The following is a 25,427-nucleotide window of genomic DNA, read 5'->3' as shown; positions in this document are numbered from 1 at the left end:
GAGCCTTATCAGTAAAGTGGACTTTCCGTATTGAATTGATAGAACTGTGTTGCACTCTTCGCTTCTGTATGCCTTTAATCCATAGTGCATAACTGTATTGTCTAACTGACCATGGTCTTGTCTTCTACATGCATGGCTTCATCGTTATCACATTGCACCATTCATCTAACCCAGGAGCCAACGAAGGTATGATAACCTTTTAGTATATACAGTTATTTCTTTGACTACGTTCATGTAGCTGTGATGTTCTTCATTCAGCTCTTAGTTTCAACCCTCAAAATACAATCTTCGGTAACAATCATAGTACCAGGCATCTATGTGTTGATCGTCATTTGCCTTAGGTACCAGAAAAAGGGAAGGTCTTATTTGGTGATGCACCTTACATAGCTCTCTAGAAGTCCTGCTGTGCTACTAAAGGCATTCTGACTTGCAGTGTAGCCAAAGGTAGGTGTAGCTAGATTTTCTGTCGTGGAATACACATTTGATGGGAAATCTTACACAAAGAGTACTTACGTGGTTAGACTTCTGTGCTGTATGGAGCTGAGCTGACCAATGGCTTGCGGCCTCTAACAGCAAAGGTTTCCTGCCTTTCTCCTGGTTATATACTTCTTTATTCCAGTGCTGTGCTGGCAATGGATTCTTCTGTGAACGATTTCCATTTGTGAACCCAGCAGGAGACTTGTCGCTTTTTCCCCTTTCTCTGAATTGGGGTTTGAGAACGGACAGACTGAACGCCTGTGTCTTGGTGGCAGTGAGCTGTTGGGTTGGCTCACCTTTGTATATCTGAAATGCACTTTTAGGAGGACACCTATTTCATTTGTAGATGCTCCCTTTCCCCTCTGGCAACGATGCCCTGTGGTTGTGTGTGAAATGGCCGGCTGTTTTCTCATGAAAAGCCTCAGTGTGAGCCTGCTGAAGGCTAATGGGCCCAAGCCGTGGTGGCAGACTGGCAGCGCGATGCCCAGCCCTAGTACAGTTGTACCATGGAGAGGTTACTGTCAGCTGATGGCTCCTATGTGAAATGACTACAGAGGCTTCAGCGAAAGACCTGTTTGGGTGGTTGTGGCTCGCACGAGACAGGTTACAGTCAGCTGCTTTAGTCCGTCGCTGGCTGGGCTGTTCCTCCGGCTGAGGCAGAAAGGAAACAGTGTTCCTTGGAGATCATCTGTCCTGCTGTTGTCTTACCTGCTGGAAGTGAGCTTGACCTTTCCGTTCATTGCAACTCTGCAATTTCACACATTCTGGAAAGCATTTTTCAAGAACAGAATAATTTTTCTTAAGCCACTATTTTTATAATAAATGCCAGCCTGATGCATTTTCCAGGTGATTTTTGTGTCAAGTATCCCATCACTTAGTCCCTTTGAGCGATGGATAGGAAAAGTGAAAGTTACAGTTGTTCTTGGCTCTTGGGGGGCACGCTGCTTTTAGGAGACAACTGAAAGATGGCAGAGCAAAGTTTTGTGCCAAAGAGAAGACGGGCTTGCTTCTACCTTCATTTAGATTGGAATAAGAACTCTGTCTTTGAACAAGAGAGACAGCACTAGAGACATACACTAGAGCGTGTATGCTGCTTTGCAGAAATGGGTGCTCTCTAATAAGGTTTTTTTAACATTTCTCATACTACGGTCAGAAGCCTGTCCCATTGCTTCAGAGTGGTGGGTTGAATTCTGCCGTGATATGTTGTGAAGTGCCTGCAGATGCGGTACCTTGGAGGTTATGAGTCTGCTAGCAGCCAAGACAGGAAATGCAGAAACGTACTGCATCACAGATGTGAATTCAAGTCTTGCTGATGATTCTGAAAGAGGGACTGGGTGTGGGTGTGCTCATGAAATCTTGCTGAAGCTGTGGCTCGCTAGTTCTAAGAGCAGAATACGTGTTCCCCTCTTGCAAAGCCAGTCTCTCTAATAGGACAAAAACTCCTTAGTTCTCTAGCTCCTCAAGCAGATCAAGAGGAAAAAAGTATCAAGGAAAACCCACGTTGGACTTGCCAAAGGAAACTATTACTTTGTTTAGATCTCAAGCCTTGGGATAACATTTTTTTTTAATTAGAAAACCATAACTTTAAATCAAACTTGCTCATGAGTCTAAGCATTTTCTGTCTTGGTGCTTATTCATCTAATACTGGAGAGAGGCTTGAAGCCTGCCAGTTTTTGCTAAAATCAGCATGAAGAAACCTACTCCATTGTTGGTAACAGAATCTCATGGCTTTTAGTGAGTTTGAACAGTTTGGATTTCTTGCCAGCTGCACTGTCTTCCTCAGCACTGCGAGGATTCACCTACACTGAACACAAAGTTTTGATGCTAAATGTTCTTGATGCAGAGCTGGGAACTCCTTCCTTAAGGCAGAAGGGAACTTGGGGGATGCAAACGCTATTTTTTATTATTTTTTTAATCTCCTTCCTTTAAGTAGAGGCCAGTAGAACTTAGGTAATTAAGAATCTCTCTTCTGGTTCCCTTATGTCCAGTGGGATTTGCAACAATGCCATTTTCCTCCGTATTTTCCCAGCCTAAATGTTCAGCATGAAGCCAAGTCATGTTCAGTGGGGTGGGACTCCTGATTAAGTGTCTGAACTTCCTGCAACTGCAGATTGAATCCAGCCTCCCAAATTTAATCCTTAAAAATGATACAAATTCAGTTCCATGCATGAGTTATTCTGCATGAGAGCAAGAAAGAACACTTTAAGCAAAGCTCCTCTCTGTTCTTATGACATTTAGTTTTTTATGAATTCATTTGATTTGAGGCAGTCCTGGGGTTTTTTGGTGTGGGCTTTGAAATCTGTCAAATGATGTTGTGTGTCTGTGCACACAGACTTTCCCATAGTGCTGTGTACTATCAGGATATGAATCCTTGGGCTTTGAACCCCCTGTGGAGAACAGCATCTTCCATGAGAGATGATGGGATAAGCAAGGCCTCTGCTGTAAGATGACACAAAGGGTTAATAATATGCTTTACTCTTTCCAGGTACTTTATTACCCAGATTGCCATCTGAACCCGGGATGACATTACTCACCATCAACATAGAGAAAATTGGTCTGAAAGATGCTGGGCAGTGCATTGATCCTTACATCACAGTCAGTGTAAAGGGTAATGATTTCCGTTCCTGGCTCCTCATTTCTAGCTTGGAGAGAGTGCGCTTTCTGAAAGCTGTATTGATTTTTCAACCTGATGGGAAAAAATATGTGTTGGTACTTGCATTTTCTATTGTGGACTTAAGGCCTCTGCTTTAATCAAGGGTGGAAAAATTCTGTATTTGAGAGATACTGGGAGGTGAAGCACTGCAGGAGACGTGCTTATCTGTGCACTCCAGGGTGCCTGCCCCGTGCTGGGAGCTGAGTATCAGTGACTTGGCAGACTGTACTTCTCTATTCCAGCTTCTTCGGCTGACTCTTAAGTACAGATCTGTTTGGACTCCTTGGACTCCCCAACACATATTGGTCTCTGGGCTCTCTGGAGACGGTGAACCACAGCCCGCTGGCTCCATTCTTTCCCTGTCATTAAACTAATTTTTCAGTAAAACAAAGATCATCTTACTGAAGCTTAAGGTTTAGAGGAGTGGGTATGAAGCTGGGAAGCAAAGCTTGCAAGTGAAATAAAACATTTTGTGTTTTAGCATTGGCAGCGAAATATTTCGACCAAACCTGGTGGGCTAACAGCCCCTGCTGCTCTAAGAGGTTCCATGAATCTGGAAGAACCTCTCTCTCTGTCAGTCCAGGATAGGCCACATAAGGATTTCTCACTGTTTCAGATGACAACATGGTTGATGGCTTTAGCTTGAGGCTGAGATTTTTGGTATTCAGACTCTTTCTAGTGGGAGCATCTGCCTCTTGCCCATCTTGTATTTCTTATCAGGAAGCCCGCATAGTCAGAATTGCTTACCCTTAACCTGCCCTGCTTGACTTCTGCTTATCTTTACAATCTTTTGAGGTGTGTGGTTTTTTTATTTATCATATAAAAACCTGTAGCTGAGCCAACAGCCTCCAGTTATTTTCAGTTGTGATAGCGACCTTGTACGTGTCCTCTTTAGATGTGCTATTGGATACCAAACGTGGGGATAAAACACTTGTTAGATGTGTGATCGGAAGTTCTTTGGCAGAAATAGGGGTCACAGTATTGAATGTCACTTGAATCCCAGTGATGTTCTCAAATGTTACCTTCCAAAATATATAGATAGAAAGCTTTATCTAATCCCGCTTCCTGTGATGATTTGTCAACGGTGAAACCTTCTGCTTCTCTCTGGACCTTTGAGGACTTCACCAGGTTGGGGTGGAAGCTGGAGCATGACTCTTGCCTTCCCTGGCTGATAGAACTGCCTTTTTGTGTTTTCAGTCTTGGAAACGTGCAATATTGCTTTGTTTATGGTGTTGCCTTAGGTTTGCAGCATTATTTTTAGATTGTGTAACTATTCTTCGGGCTCCATTTGTCTAGTGACTTGTGGATCTTTCTTTGCGTCTAGTATGCTGGAAAGCTGAGGGACAGGTGACTTCAGTGGTGGGGCTAGCTGGATGGAAGTGGGTTTAATAAAATTTAATTATTTCATGCTGAGTTTCTCTTGGCCAACAGGAAAATACCAGCCCTAACGGGGTTCTAACATTGGATCCTGGAACTTACAGAACTTGTAAAGCAAACATTCGTTGTTCCTTTCCACTGAAGTGTTTGTCTTTCCTAACGTTACATATTGTTAAAACCGTTGCTTGCCTTCAGACCGAGCTCTCATTTCCTTTCTGGAGCTAAGGGAGACTGTATATTGCTAGGCTTGCTTTCCCAACAAGTCTTTCTGTTAACACGTGGCACTCTTGTCTGCAAGCTCCTATAAATGGTGGCTGCCAAGTAACGATGTAGAAAATAGGATCAAAAAGTGGGGGGCGGGGGGGCGGGCTATCGCCTACTCTGCTAATGGTGACTTTTTATACTTTAAAGAGAAAGAGGGGGGGGGCGGGGGGGCGGGCTATCGCCTACTCTGCTAATGGTGACTTTTTATACTTTATTTCTCGAGATTTTTGGTGAGGAAAAGTAACTCTGAAAAGTCATTTTGTCCCTATCGGGAGTCTCAAGATGCTTAGTAAGTAGTTGTTTTCCTTGGTTCTATACCAGGCTGCTCTTCTGCAGGTTTGGAGAGAGGTTTGTTCCTGATGCAACGTTGGTGGTCCCAGCCCGCTCCCTGGATGAAGTGCATCAGTGCTGCCCCAGGGCCCCAGCCTGTACCCCAGGCACAATGCATGCACTGTGTACTTGTAGTCTTGGCCATGTCGTTGGCAACCTTGCTCCACCTGAGAGAAAGGGGACGCTAATGAGAGGAGAAAGAGTAAGAGGACAAGTGTACCCGTGTAAACAGCGGAGACTTAGTGAGAAGTAATGTTGTCTGTGGTGGCTTGTGCCTGAGCAGCACAACCACTGGCTGGCGCTGACAGCTGGAGTCCAACCCGTGGCCCCACCGTGCCTCTGCCTGTGGAAGACCCAAGAGGAGTAATGCACGCTGAGCCTAGGCAGCAAAGCAGGGCATGCGCAGCTTGTATAAGCTGTGCCCTGCAGACCCTGTGTGAAGGGGACTCTGGTGTGTATCCCGTTCTGCCGGTTCAGCTGGCAGTTCTGAAGCCCTGCTGGAGTCCTGCTTGCGGAGGGAATGGAATCCTTTGGTGGCAGCAGAAAGAAATGTGCTCTTAAAAATAAAAAGAGGGATAATGCCAAATTTTCATCTTAAATATTGTCAGAACTTTACCTGCTTTCAAGTTGCAGTCAAAAAGAAAATTCACTGGCTGTGAAGGGGCATGATTGCCCCTTTTTTAAGTTTAGGGGAAGAATCCAGGTGTGCGTTAACTTCTTGTGGCAGTATTAGGAGTGATTCGTAAATCTCTAAAAGCAGGACCTTAAAGTCTGAGAAGCTTCTGCCATTCTCATGCTGTTTCTTTCCCGCAGATTTGAATGGGATAGATCTGACTCCTGTGCAAGATACTCCTGTGGCTTTGAGGAAGGAGGACACGTATGTCCATTTTAATGTGGACATCGAGATTCAGAAACACGTTGAAAAACTAACAAAAGGTAGGTAGTATCAGAGACCTGAAACAGGGCCCAGGAGCTTTGAAAGTGTGGACGCTAGGCTGCTCCTGATCTAATGAACAGGCCGTGCCTGAGCTGCTACTGCAGGGCTCAAGATCCAGACAAGGATAAAAATAGACCTTTGCATCCTGTCTCTTTCAAATCGGTCGTTGTGATGACTTGCAGACAAGGGAGGAATGAAAAGAGACAAAAATGCAGCAGCCTGCTCTGCTACACGGGCTTTATGACCTTCTTGGTCATTGGACGAACTGTTACCTGGATATGAATAATCGAGCAAAGAGTACAAGCTCTTGTGAGCGTGGCGAGCGTTGTAAGAACACGGTATAGCTTTTGGGTAAATAACTGAAGTGTTGGAGATGATTCCGTCCAATGTATGTAGAGCATCTTAATGGCAGATAAGGTTTCAGATAACTGCTGGCCATAATTGCTAACTTTTCTGTTAAACCATTTTCCACTCTAGGTGCAGCTATTTTCTTTGAATTCAAACACTACAAGCCTAAGAAAAGGTTTACTAGCACCAAGTGCTTTGCTTTCATGGAGATGGATGAAATTAAACCTGGGGCAATTGTTATAGAACTGTAAGTGACTTGCAATTATAGATGCCAATGGCAGAGGAAATGAATTAGACTTCAGTTACAATGTGTGGCTCGTTGCATCAAGGAAAGTTTCTTGGACCCATTTGATTGATTTCCATAAGGAATATTCCATTTTTAATAAAGAAGGGAAGAAAAAAATGCTTTTAGGCACATAAAATGGCTAGAGACTCTTCTCAAAAACTAGACTATTTCCAAATAAAATGCTGGTGTTTGTAACTAAATTTTGTATGAATTTAACAAATTGGGAGATTTTAATTTTGATCTTAGCTTGAGTGTCAGATCAGCTATATTTAAAAAAAAATAAAAAATATTTCAACTCCCACAATCTTCTGGTGCAGAACTTCTGTAAAGGAAAACTGATTTGAGACGTGGGATACTGATTTGCAATTGAATTTTATGAACGTTTCAAAGCATTGTTGGGTGGTTGGTTTTTCCCCCCCGCTCCAAGTATAGACAAAGAAATAGATTAGCCAGTTATGCTGCAGTGGTTATGATGTGCATCCTGCCTTTACTGTGTGGCTGAAGGTCTGAGTGAGGTTTTTGAGTGGTTTTTTTCAGGAAGAGGGTGAATTCTGGGCGTCTCTAGGAAGAGTTCTTGGTCTGTGCTAGCTGGAGAACTTCTGAAGTACTGAGATACGGAGTACTGAAGTAGGAGACGCTGCATTTCCTACAGTCCAGAGTATTATATCATGAATTCTCCTTACAAAAAGCTCACGTTCATTTAAAAATTGAAATCTTTGTTTTGTTAAAATAATAATCCAGAGAAAATACTGGTCTGAGTTTCTTCCTGTAAATCTATTCGTTATTGTTGCTTCCAGTAAGTCTTGTCAGATGTATTTAAAAGATTACGGTAGTAAGGAAGATCTGTACAGGACAAGCTTTCTAGTAGGCTTTCATCTTCCTACGCAGCCATTCGCACTTGGATTAACTCACTTTCTTGTGGTTACAGGTACAAAAAACCCACTGACTTTAAAAGGAAGAAATTGCAACTGTTGACCAAGAAACCACTTTACCTTCACCTCCATCAAACATTGCACAAGGAATGACCCTAGTTGTGAGACTTCTGTGAACTGAACCACAAGTCACGGTAGCTGTGTGTAGTAGCCTTAGCCTTTGAGGGGCAGGAAAACGACTGTATTCATGCCAGTAGGTCAGACGGGACCATCACACACTGCACAGCACTACTTCAGGGTCAGAGGCAAGCCCACCATTCAACTGCAAGTCTTTTTCCCAGTACTTTCCAGATACAGGTTTTTCCGAGAGCCCTGAAATACGTTGACTGCTTTTCCTAATTTTGCTGTTCATCACTTTTTATCTTAACCGTTATTATCCTTTTGCCTCAAACTCCAGCCAAGGATGGAGACTGCCCCTTTGCCAAACCTGTAGCAATAAAGATGTGGCAGGCATACTAACCTGTTTACACTTGCTGTGCTATTGTAGTTCCTCTCATCTGCATTTCGGAGTCCTCTGTAGCGGGCTGGGTGGCAGAAGACGGGGAGAAAGAGGAGGCGGGGCGGGAAGGAGCTTGAGATACTGCAAGTGATTTGAAGTGAGAGAGAGGAGGATGCTGGGTCAAGTGGGGTGGCCGCAGAAGAGCTCCTCGGTCAGCTGTTCTGCTTTGGTCGGGCCAGGAGGAGGACAACTGCAGATGAGAACACTGAACTATGATTTTAACAGCCTTGCCTGACCCACTTGTACTGAGTTTTGGATACAATACGTGTCACAATCCTTTAAATCACCGTTACTCCCTAACAGAGCTAATTTTTCTGTATCTTGTCGCAGAGTGATTTGCAAAGGTGGGTGGGGGGCGGAGAGAGGCTTTCTCCAGGGCTTCATCCTCGTGGCGGTGGGTGTTTCACCGCTTCAGTGACAGCAGGACAGGCCCCTCAGTGTTCAAGCATCCATTTTCCAGAGCTTTTGGTAAAGTAGATCTGGCTAGCAGGTTGACCCACCTTTTACATGAAACTGCTGTTCTTATGGAAACTGATTGTATGCAGTTTTCTGCATATTTTGTGCAAGTCTGGAAACTTACTCTAAAAATTACCTTTTTATGTAAGTAGATAGGATTATCATTTATTTTCTGTATTTTTGATTTGGTGTGTAATAAGCTGCAGGACATTGGCTTATTATGACACACTTGCATTTACCTTTTGACCTAATAAAGGGACAGAAGTAGAACCCAGTCAAATCTTTCATATATTTGCGTGGATATTTAATACAATACTTTAAGGTTTGATATACTTGTTGCATATCTAACTAGTGCCTAAATACTCTGCTATGCTAACGGAAGACCCAGCTCCCAAAACAGTGTCAAATATTAGGTTTATTTTAAACAGTCTGGGTGCAGATGTATCACCAATTCCTCTTTCCTGTCGTGTAACCCCAAGATGTTACGTTATGCTTTAATGGAAGGGATGTTACTTTTCCTTACGATACCGGTCTGTCTACAGGCAGACGTTCAGCATTTTTGGCTTTACCGTATCGATTAGGATAAAAAGCTATTTTTGAATGTCCTAATCTTCTTGCCTTCCCTCTGTTCTGGTATAACTAGGGATGACGTTATTTAGGCGTTACGACAAAAGTCAGCAACGCTTCCTCAAATTCCACTACTCGTTGGAGGGGAAGAAACAAAAAGTGCAATTGAATTTTCCTGTTTACGGGTCTTTACAATACCCCAATGGTATTACATCCGATATATTGAGTATCAAGCCCTGAAAAGATTTCCCTGTGAGTTATGGAAATACCTCTGAATGCAGCATTTTGGATACCAGACAAAAGGAGGATACGTGCATTCTTAAAAAATAAATAAAAATCATCCTTTGAACTCTGCAAAAGGTTGGAGCAAAGCATTGGTCTACGGCTGCAAGTAAGTCTGAGCTTGGTCAATAGCTGCGTTACCTGCCAGTGGTCCCTGGCTGGCTCAGGTTTCTTCCTGACCACCTAAGAAGCTGTAGCACCGAGCGTCCCTGCAACGCGTACAGCCCGTCTCGCTCGGCAAGGGATGATGCTGTGGCTCTGCCCTGGCTCTGCCATCCTCCTGTGTCCGCTGGTGTCGCTCACGGCCTGGTGAAAGGACGGCGGTCAGTTGTGTGTGCGTCCCTGCGACTCGGCACCCGCACCCTCCTCCTGGTGCTCCTGGAGGGCAATTCCATCCAGGTTTCAGTTGTTAATGCTAGCTGGGGTGGGCACGGGAGGAGACACTGAACATCGCAAAGCTTGGTGCGGGGGAAGGAAAGATCCTGAACACGAATGTTCACCAGCGTGCGTGTCATTAGCCACTACGCAAATTGAACACTTTCACTTGAATTACAAACCCATTGTTTCAGCTGCTTACCTTGCCTCTTCCCCAGCTTGTAGATGTCTGTATTAACTCCAGTTATATGAAATGTCAAATTTGAAGTATTTTTGTTAAATACACAAGTAGAGCTTTGTATTTAACTAATTGTGAATTAACGTCTGTAGAGTGTGAAATACCATTTTTAAAGTTGCTTCTACCCTTTGCGTTTTTTCTGTGAACTGTCTTTCACCGAAAGGACTACTGCTCCCACAACACAAGCTCTTGTATTGTTTTATGCTTTGATGATGTTGTCTTGTCTTTCATCTTAAATCTAAAGCTTAATACTTGTAAGAATGTAACACCTAGATGGCAAGTTTAATGGCTGCTTGTACTCCAGCAGTAAAGCTGTAATGGCCTTTCAGTAGGGTTTTTTATTATTCCTAAGTTGTTTTCCCTTTTTTCCTCCTCCCTAAGGCTTACTTTTGTACAGAGCACTTTTGAAAAACCTTAGCATCTCAATAAGTAAGTGTCCTGCTATGTCAAATACTACATACTCATCCTTGTACTAACACTTACATTCAGGGACTTCCTTGAACATCTACAAGTATAGGGTGTGTTTTTAAAGCTATCCAGCATGCTGCATATGCAAACTGATTTAAAGCAATACAGATTACTGTGCTTTACATACACCCACTCTGCTTTATGGAAAACTACTATTTTTTTTTTTTTTAAAACACAGCCTTACTGCTAAAGAAGCTGAATCGGTCTTAAATACTGAGTAAGATGAGAACTCAGCTCTCAAACCTTGCTTAATGCTGCAAGCCAGTCTTGAAAGCAGAAAGTGATTATGAAATTTCTTCGTTTCTAGAATCCTGGAGCATTCACCTGTATTTCCAAACTAAGTACACAACTTCATAAAGGTTCTGCCTTCAGCTGAGGAGGGCTGTATCCCCCATTGTCCTCAGTACGTGAAGCAAATCCGTAACATGCCAGACTAGTTCAGCATAAGGGTAACGCAGTCATTAATCTTGCAGCAGCGGCAGTTACTCAGCCTTGATTCAATTACTGAACTTGGTCATGGCTGTAGCATTCTCTGGTTAAATTACTGAACCACTGTCCTTTCTGAACAAAAAATGGCACTGAAACAAAGCCTTCAGGGTTTAGCAAAAGGAATTTTGCTTTTTATTATAACTTTCCTTTGAATACAGTGTCATTTGTGCTTCTGATCTCTGACCAGGCATCTTTTAAAAAAAAAAAAAAACAAAACAATCCCACAACAAAACCACCTCACAGTCCTCACGTAAACCCCTGGCCTACAGTAACTGCAGCTTAATGATGTGATGGAGAAGGCAGGTAGGATAGCATTTTACTTAAAAATTATTTCCACAGGAAATGATTTGATTTACATTTTTCATGAAATTAGTTCATTCACCAACTGGTTACAGAGGCTACATTTAATTAAAACTAGCCACACAGGTACTTCCTTTCTATTGCACGTTTAGAGTAGGTTCAAGTCCATCACAAAAAGGTTCTTGCAGCCCAAGAGGATGGATGAGTTTAAGGTGATCATAAATGCACATAAGATGTCTGTTGCAATTGGATAAAAATTGATCCCGCAAAAGCTGAAATATACTGAAATGAGACAAATGGCTTCAAATAGAGAGCCATTTCCTAAAATCCTGACCGTAGGAAGTGCGCTAGAGTCCATTCCGTTGAGCTGCTGACCAGGCGTTGCAGTTAGGGTTTCTGGGCGGGAGGCTGTGTGTAGTCCTTTGAGCCTGCCGGTGGTGGCGGTGGTGGTGGAGGGCCTGCCGGGTAGTCTCTAGGTCCTGATGGAGGCAAGTCTCTGTTAGGAGAAGGCGTATAGTCTCTTGAACCAGGTGGGGGTAGCCGTGGGCCTGGAGGATAATCTCTTGGGCCAGGAGGACCTAGGGGTCGAAAAGGAGGGTGCCCACGTCCATAGCCTCTTGGATCTGGAGGAGGCGGTAGTGGGCCAGGAGGCAGATCTCTCATTCCTAAGGGTGGGCCAGGTAAGAAATCTCTTGCAGCCGGAGGTGGCAAGGGAGCACCGCGAACTAGAAGGAACGGAAAACACGGCGTTAAATGACATCTTGCTTTAACCTAAACGGTGAAGCTCCTGACTTGTTCCTCATTTCTTCATTTTTTGGAGCAGCTCTGGGGTGGGTCACTGTCACAAGCAGACGTCACAGGCTGTGAATTATATTCTAGTGACATGTGGCTGCTGGTTTCCATTTTAGACTAAACAAGGAAAAACACCTTGGCATTAAGGAGGCTTAAAACAACCCACCTGTCCAAGCTTACTGAACAAGACAGCTAGACCCCATGAAGCGTGGGGAAGCTGTGTGCTAACGGATGGCAGATCTCACTTCTGTACCAGGCTTCCGAGAAGCACGGTGGGAAAAGTTAAGTTTCAGCACACGGCAACGCAACTGTACCTAGGGGCACAGGAAGAGGTCGAGGCCCAAAGTGCCCACGGAGCGGAGCTGGCGGCGGTCCATAGCGAACAGGCGGTTGAGGCGGAGGTCCCATCACGGGGGAGGTCATGATAGGTGTCCCAGGGAACGAAGGTGGGCCTTTGGGACTAGCATTAGCCTGTGCAAGATTAGGTTATACTTCAGTGTGTTGTTCACTGCATCAGAGAAGTATTGACACTGCTGAATACCACAACCACTCACCCAAAGGCCAAGAGGTGGAAGATAGGGGGGTGTGTAAAAAAAAGGAAAAAAAAAAAACCACCACACACCCCAAAACACATTAACCAAGTAGAAAAATAGGGAAAGTTACTGCACCATCATTGTCCCTTCACCCAGAACACTGCTTGCACTACCTAGGAGTGAATGCTTAGTGTACCTTCTGAGATGACAAGTTTTCTTTAGCTGAAGCTGTACTAAAGAAAAGTTCAATCCCTTTTGAAGTGTCCTCGGTGGACACCCCTTTGGTAAAGGGCCTGGCACCTTGAATTACATATGGAATTGTGCTTAAATACCACAGGTAAGTCAGCTTCTTGGGATTATTGTTGTAGTCACTCCAAAGTGTTTGCCTGCAGTCCTTAACAAGAAAGATCTCATTTCCTCAATTCCATAAAAACCAGACAGCAACTGTTCATCATTAGAGAAACCTTTTGAGACAGAGGTATAAGCCCTTGGTTAGTTTCGCAGAGCATTTTGTTATTTAGCAGTTCAGAACACCAAGCCTGTTATTCCTCTCCATCAAAGCAGAGTAACGCCATGTTCAGCCTCTGAATACTCACTGTAGCTGGTTCAATAGATGAAGGTGAATCAGTAGTTACACAGGGGGCTTCAGACTCTTTGGGAGAGGGTTGCTTTTTTTTTTTTGGACAGCAAGTAAGGATAGTGACAGGATATAGACAAGACAGAACACGATACAGTTAAAGAAGCAGCAGGAAGTACAGTGAATCATGTATTAGAAACACTTCCTGAAGGTTGGGTTTTTTTCAGCTTACCACTCCATCCATTGCTGTGGAAGGGGAGGAGGTTCTTGGCCCACTACTGATCAGGGATGCTACAGCAGGTCCGAGATCTGCAAAGAGAGCCACGGATGCATGTCTTACCATGCTGTGGGATAAGGAACATGGTTTTTCAAATTACATTTCTGAAGTGAAAGAATAACTGGGTAAGTTGCAGTTGGTTGCAGGCCACATAACCTACCAGGAACAGACATCCTTCCTGGTAACTCTGGTGGCCTTCGTGGAGCAGGAGGGCCATCTACCACTGCACCTTAAGGGAAACAAGAACCCCACAGATCCTAATCAACACGTGCCTGAGCTATTTCTATATTAAAAAAAAAAAAATTATCACCCATCTGTGTATTAATAAAATAGGTATCAATACTTACCACTATCCCTAGAACCAAGGTCAGACCTTAGCATTCCTGGGTTTGCAGCATAAGAGAGAGTTATCACAGAAGGGAAGCTTCCCTGCTTACCAAATTCACCTCTTGAGCCTTCCCTTCGAGGAGCAGAAAGGGGCCGAGGAGGAACTTCTATCATCTGTGTGGGTGATGGATTTCCTCCACTCACAGGTGATGGGCCAAAAGAGCCATCTCTGCTTAAGGGCCCTACGCCAAAGAAGAAAAAACACTTGATTTACTTTTCTACAGTTTACCATAGCCTTATTTTTTTAGGATATATTGACTCAAAGACCAAAGTTTTGGGAGAAACAGCAGCATTTACCTCGCCGTGGTAGGACTTGGCGATCGGGTCTGTCTGGAGTGGGCTTTACAATTAATGGTCTTTGAAGCATGACGATTTTTTGGTTTACTTCTATTAATCTAATTTTAAAAAATACAGGTGTTTTATTCAAATAATACATGTGAGTCGTATTTGTTATAATGTAACAGTATCATAGGCAAACTGCATTGTAAAGTGTTACAGCTTTCACCAAGAAATCTTATTTTAACCATCAAAACAGTTTAATAGTAGTTTAAAATTAGTAACTCAAATATGCACTGCACATTCTGAGCAAGCAGGCTAACTGTGCACCTTGCATTGTTTGACCTTCTTCTCTCCCAAGCAACACGAAGTGTGTTCAAAGAGCAATAAAAATGGTCTGTACTGTACTTACTTTTGTCTCAGGTTGGCTGCTTCTCTTTTTTCTTCAGCCAGAGCTCTCTCGGCAGAGCGGGCAATAAGCTATGAGGGAAAATTTTGTCAACTGCATTAACTGCACCAACCTGAACTCAAATACAAACTGTTTGCATCAGAAAAGGAAGAACATTCTTACCCAGTTGTCATGCGCCTTTTTCTCATGAGCAGCAATCTGAGAAGAAAAGAAGCGTTTTAGCTTATTTTGTCCAACTACTAGTATGCAGTAAAAGGTGACATAAGAATCAGCAAGCAGGAAATTTACCTGGTTTTTGTAAGATCTCTCTGTTTTTTGCAATTCTTCTTCCATATCTTGGATCCTTTGCCTGTACAAAAGGAAAAGGAGGGGAGGGAGAGAGGTTTAAATGAATTTTCTTCAATAGCTGAAATATAGGAAAACAAGAGTCTTCAGAAACTGAAGTTACTTGTAAACTTTCACTTCCTCGATGGCCAGCACAGCTTTTTCATCAGCAGCAGACAATTTCTGCTCTTTCTCCTGACGCTCATACTCTTCCTGGGTTAGTTTTCTGCATAGGAGGGGGGAAAAAAAAAAAGCACCATATATTCCACCATCCTACATCTACTACAACTCAAAATCAAAGTAGTCCCCTGCTAACAACGATATCAGAATCTATAATGCGTGAGAATACAGAGAGAGAATAAAGAGAGGGGTTTTTTTGTTTGGTTGGGGTTTTTTTGAGAGACAAATACTGTCTTTTGAAACCAACAGACAAACCCTTTGTGTATAAAACCTGAAAATGAAGGGCGCAGAGTTGACTGGAAAGTTCTGTCAGCATCTAAAGATTTGTCAGAATCTAACAATTGCAGACAGTTCATCTCTTCAGATCCTGTAGTATACTTACCAATTCTACAAATGCTAATCCAGATTTACAAAGGTATAAAACAAGGAAATATGCAGAACTGACATCTAACCAAGGGAAAGAAATGAATGTGTAGTGAAAAAGGGGGAGTTTAGGGCCCAGGTGACAGACACATTCAATAGTCATCAACCATGTGGAAAGAACCTTTTTTCCAGGTATTCTCCATACCAATTTATTACATGACCAATTTCCACAGTCTTTTTATAACCTCATGGTTCACTAATTTTTTAATTTTTAACATTTTTCTGGAAGTATTTAAGAGGTCCATAATGTGTTTCTAACTTACAAGAGCTATCCCACAAAACTGGAACCATTAAACTAGTAGTAAGTTGACTATTGCTAATAGCCAGTTCAAAACATAATCCATTTCCTTGGCTACATTTCCAGAAAAAAATTACAGTAAGTCCTTCATTCGAATCCAGAAGTAGTAACAGGCAGTGTAACTTCCTAAAAGTTTTGGAAGGAATAGAAATCCTTCAGAGAGGTCAAGAGGAAGTTTTCCTTGAAAGGCGGGCTATCCTTCCCCTCTCTGTTATGTGTTTACTACACCTGGATCCTAAAGTTATGACGTCAGGCAGTTTCACCACTGAGGTGCTGTATAGCCTCAATTCCTTAGCTCGTTTCAACCCTGTGCTTCCCCCAGCCTACACGCTTGAACCTTAGAAGTTTCAATTGCTCCTCCACAATTTCAGCTTTCCTAAGGAATTTAGCTGAAAATGTGCCCGAATCCTATCTCAAATTTTCCCCACAAAATTGAGATGGTATTACAGACATTTCAGTAAGTAAATAAATGAATAAATAAATGAGGAATGAACACAGACATACAACTAGTTCTTCACTGCTAGCAATTCATTCATCTCATCTACCACCATGAACTCAACCTTAATTTAGCTCTCTGAGAATGCAAAAAAGCTCACAAGGCTAAAATACTAAGTTTCTACATTATGAGAATTAGACTCATTGAACTGAGATCTGAGTAACTGAAACAATTCTTAATGGCCACTATATTCTCCTTGACATTTCTGGACAGTGTGAGATAGCAACCACAGAATTTGCAGACCAAGCCACCCATTTCCCCTCTCCAGAACTTGTGGGTTTTTTTTGTTTTGGAGGGGTTTTTTTGTTTTGTTTTTTATGGTAGAAGGCAATATTGTGTGTGCAAAGTGACAGTCTTTTTAGAATCTCTGGAATAGTGGAAAGAGTAAAAAAGGGCTTCAACTGTACTGAAACGGCAGTCATCACCTTTCACTCCAAATACAACTTGAAGTTATTTGATCCCACTGAGCAAAGAGCATTTGGATAGTTCATATGATATAACATGCTCTGTTGTGGAAGAGTAAGGAAAGGCTTACTTCTGGAGTGCCATCTCCTTCTGCTGGTAAAGTTCACCAAGAATCTCCACTTTCTGCTGTAGTGTTTTGCACTCATTTTCCAGCCGAGCTTTGGCTGACTGGAGCGAACAGGAGTCATGTTCTAGTTTTTTTATTTGCTCTGTTGGAGAAGCAAAGGTAGGTGAGGAAGTTGAAGAAAGTTGCAATGAGAACCGTCATGCCACTTAAACAGTTTCTTTTTAAACTACAAACATCACTTCATCCTAAGCAATTCTTTTGCTAAGCCTACCTTCCAGCTCATGTCTTGCTGTTACTTCATCACTCAGTTTGGATTGCAGAAGATTTCTGTCTTCTTCAACTATGGATAACATAGTTTTTACCTGAAAATAGGAGGAGAAAGTTTACGATCTTAGGCATAGCAGTAACGTGGCTGCATTTATTAGATATCTTGTGCAGCATACCCTGGAGACATCCATCATCTGCTTGATCTGAGTCTTCATCTTCTCACTCTCATTATCTAGAAGAGAAAAATATTTTTGTTTTCCCTGTTTCTTAACCACAATTCTACAGCTGTTAAAAATAACACTCCATACATTTTAATCTGGGATAAATCTCCTTACACGGTCAAAAAAAAAAAAGGGGGGGAGGTGGGGAACAAAACACAATAGCAATTCCATGACCAGCACAGCAGAACTATTAGATTTATTCCAAAAGGAATTCAGAGGATTCCTTCTCGCCACTTCCTTCTAGCCAGCACACTAACATTAATACGAATGCAGTATCTGTTATCAGACATGCTATCTGAAAACCAAAAAGTGGGAATTTCCAGCCACATATACTGTATGGTTAGAAAAAAAGGAAAATTAAAAAAGACTTCAAAACCAGAGACGTAGCAAATACATGTGCAACTTCAGGAATGACAAACTTCCTGAATAGTTTTGAAAATGTCTATTTCAGTCTTTCAGATTTAAAAGATGTGATTACGTAAATTAGTTATCTAACCAGAGGTAAGCACAATACTCATTAAAAATTCATATTAAAAATAAATGTAGCATAACAACAAAGCTGAGATTCTCAGCTTTTGGAATGTTCTTGGCCTTTATATGCCATCTTTAAAACTGTGTCATTACACTTAAGATATACCTAAACAGTAATCTAAAGGCAATTATAGGCCTTTTTAATGGTCTCTCCATTCAGTTAGGAGGTATTTTGTGTTGTCTGAGGATTAAAGCTGGCAGCCTCTTAACCCACAGGCAGCTACATGCATGGATTCCTCTTGGTCCCCATATGACATGATATGACCTTACCACCGCATACGCTTTAGCCACTGGGCGTATCAGCCAGCAGGTAGGATTACTGTACCTGGCAACTCTCCGTTGGCCAGATCGCCTCCTGCGCTCCATTCACGCCCTTCACCATCCTTCTTGGCCTCAGATGCTGAATCCACGTCGAGCTGCTTCAGCTGCATAATGCAGTTAGTTAAAACCTAGTAATGAAATCAAAGGTTCGGTGAAGGAGAATCGCTCTGCATTTTGCAAATTATTCCAAAGTATTTTATGATGTGTAATATTTAAAGCAAGCTTGTTATAAAGAACCTACTTCAATTTCATTTTCCTTGTAGGCAAGTGCTTCTTCTATGTCCTTCTGAGACTTCTGATACAATTTGATCTGCTCACTGAGCTCAGTATGCCTCTCACTCCAACCTTCAGCTTCTTTTAGCAGCTGTATGAAGCACCAAGACAAGATGATTACTTGTTTTATTTTTAGTACAGGATATATGTAATTAAAGTCTATTCTGCTACCAGCTCTAGTGATAACTGATCACCACAGATCACAGATAAAGGGTAAACTTCACAGTTATCACACTCATCACTAGTCAACTGGTAGAACTGGATGCTGAGAATATTTTTGCAATTTATATTATTAGGTGATTTTACAAATTTGACATTTTCTCAGCTAATATCCCAACATCAGAACCAAACTGCTCACACGCTTCAAAATATGAGGAATTAATTGCAGTCCAGAGGTAATCAAACCACATTCCTTAAAAGGCCATCTACTTTATATATGGAGAAAGAAAACAGACAGATATTTACAATTATCTGTAAAAGAAGTCGTGATATTTCAGGCCTAAAGGGCCTCCCCATTTAGCTTCACTTCAGAATTGCTTTTTGGCAATTCTTTAGCATGACTTCCTTCAGTCCTGATCCTAAGCAACAATCTCCCAATCATGCAGTGACCACCACATCAGCACAGACTTTCTGTGAAGTTGCTGACAAAAACTGAATCACCGGAACTGGCAAAGCCTTCATACTGAAGACATGTGGCTCACCTGCACAAAAAGCCTGTGCAGGCAGGTGCAAGGGGTTTAAATTTTATCTTGATAATATGAAATGAGGAATTTTGACATGTTAAGAAAACGGAAACACACTGAAATTATACTCAGGAAAACTAGGAATAAAGCCCCGATATTTCGTTCAGAAGAGAAACACAGTTGCCTGGCCTGGGCATAACTTACTTGCCCCTTGCTCTCTTTCAGCCTAGCATTCTCTTCCTGCACATGATGAAGTTCAGATTTCACCTTTTCTTCACTTAGTTTAGCTTCATTAAGGGCTATCTGCACCTACATATGAAAGAAAAAGGAACAAAAAGACAAAGTCAAACTGTAATGGAGCAAGAGCTATGTATTACCCAGCAATGGAAAAGAAAAAGGTATATATGCACAAACAACCTGGAATCTGCCAAGCTAGCATTTTCAATTACAACCTAAATACGAATTTTCCTGGTACAAGAACCTGTACCTGTGACTGGTAAGAGGATGTAGATAATGCTTTACCTCTGAAAGCTCTACAGAATGCACACTGATAGCCTCTTGAAGTTTCTCCAAGGACTTCTGGGTTTCGGAGATCTATACAAGAAAAAGATGAGCAGTGACTTTGTATTAGCCTGGTGCATGTCTTAGCCCGAATGTGTAATTACCTTAGCTGTATATTTTGGAAGCATAATAGGAAAGTCAAAACACCAACAAATTTCCATTTGGAGCACCCATTATACTAGCAGCAACACAGCACTGCCTTATCAGCAAGGCAAGGAACAGAAACACACAGCACATTAGAATCGAATTCTCCCTGTGACTCTGCCTATCCGTGGCTGGGAAAGTTCCCTGTACACATGCACAGTCTAGAACGAAAGTACCACGTGCTGCTGTCATTAGCAACAACCTTTGATCAAAACACCAAAGAACTTGTTGGAGCTTACCATTACTACAGAAAATTAGGCTTTTTAAAAAAAGAAAAAAAAAAAGTACCACCTCTAGACAACAAGAATGACAGGCAGCTTAGAGATCTTCACACTTACTATAGAACTAGATGCTTCCTTTAAATACAAGAAAACGCCTCTTACCAACCTGAAACCTTCAGCCCATATTGTGTTAAGGAACTTCCTGGCTCTGGCTAGGAAGTATTAGACTAGCCCAAGACTTGAATACATCCGTTTGTGTGTAAAAGCACATAACCACACAAATTCATCAAGATCTTACAAAAAAAAAAAAACAAACCACCAAACAACCCAAAACCCCAACCAACCAACCAACCACCATGCAATCAATAGATTCTCCCCCTTGAGCTTGGGATGAACCTGAAACTACATTTCAGTTCTCTTTTTCAGATGATTCATCTTATTTGCTCTACCTCTATCTGCTTACCCATCAGGTTGTGACCAGCTTTTAGGGCACATTAAGTTAAGGACAATATAAGACATTAGTGTGATTGCTCTTGCCTTGTTCTGTTTCTTCTCATTCTTTTTTCTCTCTGTTTCAAGCATTGTGTGCAGATTTTTTACTTTGTCATCTAGCTGACGATTTGCTTCTTCCAGTCCTTTGACAGTGTCCTAATGAAAAAAAAAAAAAAGAGAGACCAACTAAAGCAAGTTATTTTATTGATGTTTTTGCTTTCAGTACAGAGACAGTTAACTGTTTCTTACCTTAAGCCCTGCAGTTTCATCCGAGAGAACATCTTTTTGTTCTTGGGCCACTTTCACAGATTCCTTTGCTTCCTTTATCTAAGCACAGAAACAACCAAACAGAGCTGAGGAAATTGTCAACATAATATTCAGTAAGAATAGAAAATAAAAATATATTAGCTGTTGCATTGACTGTGTCATTAAACCAATAACAAAAAATTAGGAAGCAAAGGGACGTGAACCTAGAACAATACCTTTTGATCATATTCTGATATCTTTTCTAAAATTTCTGTTTTTTCTTGTAGCAGGTTTTTAATCTTTTCAGCAAGCTGCTTTTCAGTCACTAGGAAGAAAGAGAAAGCTTACAGTAACTGTACTTATATCCTGGGGGGGGGGGGGGAGGGAGGAGGGGGGAATTCAGAGCTATCATTACTACCACTTTAGGGAACATTTTCAAGTAAGGACTAAAGCACAAATCAGGATAGTGTCAGTTCCCTGGCAGTCAGCCCTTTCTGCAGGAGTCTAAGCATCTCCAGCTTTCATTTAAAGTTAGGATTGAAAACGAGACAGTAAAAGCATTGAACACTGACACAAAGCATATAGCTTTTGCATCCACTTCACAGAAGCTGGTCAGAGAATGCACAGCAGAGCAGAGTAAGGTGCTGGCTACACACAGATGAGGTACGTTCAAGGGAAGAATTGGCAGTGAGGATGTCAGAGCAGTCTCAGTCCCTGTGACACTCAGGGAGATGTTACACCTTCCCTAACAACCACCTCCGCCTGCTGTATTGAAACTGAATGTTTGGTCAGCAAAGATAATAGGATGAAAGCTCTGAAAGACCTACTGGGAACAGAAAAGAGACTGTCAGCTAGCAGACAGCATCAGTAAGCCTCAAGGAACTGCATGGCTTTCCAACAGACATTATTGCTTACAGACCTCAAAAGGGCTGTGACAGAGCAACTGTTCTTTAGGCACGCATTTGTTTCTCAACCTAAAAAGTTGCCAACCAACGCTCAGGATTCAACAAAAATCATTAACATACTTAAATTATTTTATTGCAAATTAATTTAAAGAAACATCCAATCGTCATTCTTTTTCAAGTCCTACACCACCCCCGTATTTGAACACCCCAAGCCCCATTTGCCTCACAGCAAATCCTGCAGCACACACAGGAAGCACTGGTTGTTCCAACTGCATCCCACAGGGTGCAATGGCAACTGCTACTCCTCCTTCCCCTCCCACACGAGGGCTTTCAGGCCAGAGGATCCCCAGCCCTTCCTGCTCGGGGGAGAGGAGAGCCAACAAGCGACTGCTGAGGTACGAGATAGTTCTCAGCAGTTTAAGGGGGGCAGGAATCCCTGCATTAGCTTGGTCTCCCAATTTTACTACTGTGATGAAGAGTGGATAATAGATTTTATCTTTGGGATTCCAAATGCAATCTATTTCTTCATGCACTTTTGTCAATATTCCTCCATTTTAGATAAAGATTTTAATAAACAACATGAATTTTATCACACTTGAAGAATACTTATTTGCTCTTAGCTTTGGTAGTTTCTATACAGTATTATACAGAAGAATATTAGGGGGGGAAGCAAAAAGGGGATTAGATCTATGTTCTTTTTTTTTTTTTTTTTAAAAGGCGGGCTCCTAAGTAATTTCTACAACACTGATACTGATGTTTTTCCCCCTCCAATAATATTTATTTTGCAGCACAGAAATCTCCTTATGGATCCAAGACGGATTTTTTCAGCTCACCAATTCTGCATTAATTATATAGAAGGAAACTGCGGTATAACTACAATGAAATTAGAGAGGAATGACAGATAAGTAGCATGGTTTGTGAAGAGGAAACACGCAGAGTTCATGTGAAGACAATTCTTTCATATTTTTGTTTTGTATTCAATTATGAATTTCAGCAATTGCCCTACTTTGAATTCTATTTCCTTTCCATTCAGCACACTTTAATTTTATATACTTGAAGCTGGAGAAATGCATTTGCAAAAAGCAATGTGCTAGCCACAGGAATATCTGCATATTTAGGTCTCCATTTAGAAGGTCTCTTTGCAACTGCACAGCAGGCAGTTTCAGGCTCCCCTCAATCCAAAAAGGCAAGAGGAACTAGCTACTGCTTTTTGTGAGAAGCCACAAGCAAAAGCAGATTCACTGCTAGTCAGAAAACCACCACTATACCAGAAAACCAATGGATCACATTTATGTTGAACAAGGTGGAGTTTTTCCTTGCCTTTTTCTTTAATTTGCAGGTGTGAGCTGCATTGTTTCTCCAAATCAAAGCATTATTGAAAGCAAAATTGAAATCCTCAGATTCAAGTAAGTATCATCTACCAGCCTAGCTTACCCCATAACCCCAGACTTAGCATTCTCCTTGAATGGGAGTGAAGATTGACACTTGGTCCTCTGAAACAATCTTCAAAACTTTTACATGCCTAAGCATCAAGTACACTGAAAAGCACAGAGAAACTTACCTTGATATATTCTACTCTTTACCTACAGAAGGAAAAAAAAAAAAGCTATAAAAGTGATAAGTGAAAAATTTTATTAATTTTTCCTATAGAAAAAAGTCACCACTTACACGCGGATTAAAGAAGCATATGGAAAACACATCTATCGCTGCCAACAAGAGTGTTGAATACGCTACAAAACAACCTTAAGCTGTTTTCTAATAAAAGCTTCTAGGTTAATGCCCTGTCCTAGAGCCTTAGTAAATGTCTGTTACTCAGTCACTAAAAGATAGCAGTAACTGCCCACATCCAATTTGCAACAAAGAAAATGAAGCCATTTTGCATCAAACAACAGTCATGAACTTGCAAACACAAAAAACACTTGCATCCCAGTTCTGATCCATTTAAAGCAATGTAAGTTTACATGGCAGTTGCTCATTTCAAAACTAACACTATTAAAGAATTTCAGAAGCTTTCTTTCCATGCTGTTAAATTAGCACTATTTTGCATTTGAAACTGACCTAGTGTATTCAATGTCAAAACTAAGCAAGGAAAAAACTACCAGTGTTATTACAGATATTTAGTTTTAATGTATATCTGTCAAGCAAAGACAAAGTATTCCACAGACTTCCAGAGCATATAATCACTGAACTGGACAGCTGTAAAATAAACTGTCCTATTTGATTTTCATCTATCAATTCCCAAGGAGATGCACTGCTATACTTGAGAGCTGGTGATGGCACTTTTCTTGCACAGAAAATTATCCATGTAGGAAAGAGGAGGACAAATGCAGAGTGAGGAAGGGGCTCTCCAGTGAGAATTAAGATCAGGTGTTTAGGTTTCTAAATGCGGCACCTACAAGCAACTGGACAATATGACCGGGAAGGATTAACTGCTTGTTTTGGAGATAGTCAGCAACAGGCTCAAGCACATGGAAGGCTTCTCATTTCAAAGATATGCTGACCCTTTCCCTCAGCCTTCTTGGTTTACATCATACCCCCTTATTTTGCTTTCAAAACTGCCCCTTACTAAAAAAATCTTCAATTAATAGCTTAAAGGAAACGCTTCTTAGCATGAAGAAAACTACAACTTAGTTTAGCTATTAAGCCCAGCATTTAGTTCACATTAATGCTCTAAACAGAAAAAGCAAAACCGCAAAAGACTACACATTGCTTTGACCCCGGTAATGCTGAAACAGTGTAACCATACAAAAGACCGCTCAGTAAGTGAAGTATTAGCAGGCTTGCAAGCATGAAGTATACTCACTGAAAGGCAGGTTCTCCAGAAAATTATAGCAAGCGTGGCAAATCCCACTAAGGCAGTGATAATAACAGGCTCCCATGGAAGTCCATGGAAATCAGGCCCAGGACGAATTTCCTCGGGCAGGGTAGCAACCAACTGAAAACCAACAACATTGACAACTATGAATATGTTTCTATTAAATACTCAGGCAAAATAAGCAGTCTGCCAAATGCTTTTATTTCTCTCGTAAAACCAGAGAACCATCTAGAGCTTTCTTGCAGTTTTTCTCTAAACTGAAAACCGAAAATGAAGAAAACCACAAAGCGGCTTGATGCTTGCATTTCAACTCAAAAGTCTGAGTATCTGGAAGACACCTGACAGTAACAATCTGCTGGCAAAGAACAGCTACACCAAAATAAGCTGATACACACATTTTGTGTTACACAGCACTAGTAGTTATTCGAACTGTTTCCAAATAAAGCTATAAGGATGGAAAAATATAGAAAAAACACCCCCAGCTTTACATGTTGTTCATAACAATCCAGTCAAAACAGCTCAGATCTTTTCCCCGCCGTCACCCTGGTCACAGGGTCATATGTCATGTGTCTTGTCATACGTCTCTCTGAAGGCCATAGAGCACCAACTGCCTGAAAAAGGTGTGAATACCTGGCACGGTTTACAGGGCTGATACAGACACGGCACTCGGAAAATAAGCTGTACAAGCCACACAGAAACCCCTGCCTTCTCCCCGGCCGCGACTGGCAGAAGCGTGAGATTAAAACGAGGGCACACACTTCCCCCTGCAAAGCCCAACCTAGGGGCGAGCTGGTGTCTTCGCAGGCCCCCTCTCCCCCCAAGCGCCGGGGAGCGGCGGGAGGCCAGGCAGCGATCCCTGCCCGGATTGACGCCAGCAGACGCCTCCGCTCCCGCGGGATTGCCCCACATCGCGGGGCGGGGGCGAGGAAAAACAGCCCCTTCACGAAGGGAGCGGGGCAGGTGTA

At 42.0% G+C, this 25,427-nt stretch overlaps 2 protein-coding genes across 2 annotated transcripts in view; one reads left to right on the top strand and one right to left on the bottom strand.

The window, feature by feature from the left end:
- The window catches only part of AIDA (axin interactor, dorsalization associated), a 31,838-nt gene extending 22,670 nt beyond the window's left edge, over positions 1–9,168 (top strand). Inside the window, exons 8-12 of the mRNA XM_009275756.1 lie at positions 175–186; positions 2,963–3,085; positions 5,915–6,037; positions 6,516–6,633; positions 7,601–9,168. Of these exons, the coding sequence (XP_009274031.1) occupies positions 175–186; positions 2,963–3,085; positions 5,915–6,037; positions 6,516–6,633; positions 7,601–7,697 (473 nt within the window). The 3' untranslated portion in view covers positions 7,698–9,168. The remainder of the gene's footprint in view (positions 1–174; positions 187–2,962; positions 3,086–5,914; positions 6,038–6,515; positions 6,634–7,600) is intronic.
- A 1,914-nt stretch (positions 9,169–11,082) lies between these two features.
- The window catches only part of MIA3 (MIA family member 3, ER export factor), a 28,722-nt gene continuing 14,377 nt past the window's right edge, over positions 11,083–25,427 (bottom strand). Inside the window, exons 5-27 of the mRNA XM_009275755.2 lie at positions 25,093–25,184; positions 24,451–24,582; positions 23,209–23,230; positions 20,979–21,067; positions 20,746–20,823; positions 20,542–20,652; positions 19,601–19,672; positions 19,283–19,387; positions 18,364–18,486; positions 18,127–18,250; positions 17,226–17,281; positions 17,054–17,144; positions 16,786–16,924; positions 14,978–15,079; positions 14,818–14,878; positions 14,692–14,727; positions 14,533–14,600; positions 14,142–14,239; positions 13,895–14,026; positions 13,618–13,686; positions 13,413–13,489; positions 12,385–12,541; positions 11,083–12,003 (exon numbers count right to left, since the gene is read on the bottom strand). Of these exons, the coding sequence (XP_009274030.1) occupies positions 11,666–12,003; positions 12,385–12,541; positions 13,413–13,489; positions 13,618–13,686; positions 13,895–14,026; positions 14,142–14,239; positions 14,533–14,600; positions 14,692–14,727; positions 14,818–14,878; positions 14,978–15,079; positions 16,786–16,924; positions 17,054–17,144; positions 17,226–17,281; positions 18,127–18,250; positions 18,364–18,486; positions 19,283–19,387; positions 19,601–19,672; positions 20,542–20,652; positions 20,746–20,823; positions 20,979–21,067; positions 23,209–23,230; positions 24,451–24,582; positions 25,093–25,184 (2,372 nt within the window). The 3' untranslated portion in view covers positions 11,083–11,665. The remainder of the gene's footprint in view (positions 12,004–12,384; positions 12,542–13,412; positions 13,490–13,617; positions 13,687–13,894; positions 14,027–14,141; positions 14,240–14,532; positions 14,601–14,691; positions 14,728–14,817; positions 14,879–14,977; positions 15,080–16,785; positions 16,925–17,053; positions 17,145–17,225; positions 17,282–18,126; positions 18,251–18,363; positions 18,487–19,282; positions 19,388–19,600; positions 19,673–20,541; positions 20,653–20,745; positions 20,824–20,978; positions 21,068–23,208; positions 23,231–24,450; positions 24,583–25,092; positions 25,185–25,427) is intronic.

This window comes from Aptenodytes forsteri, unplaced genomic scaffold (genome assembly GCF_000699145.1).
Source record: "Aptenodytes forsteri isolate BGI_AS27 unplaced genomic scaffold, ASM69914v1 Scaffold177, whole genome shotgun sequence".
NCBI classification, from domain to species: domain Eukaryota; kingdom Metazoa; phylum Chordata; class Aves; order Sphenisciformes; family Spheniscidae; genus Aptenodytes; species Aptenodytes forsteri.
This window is presented reverse-complemented; position numbering and strand designations above follow the sequence as displayed.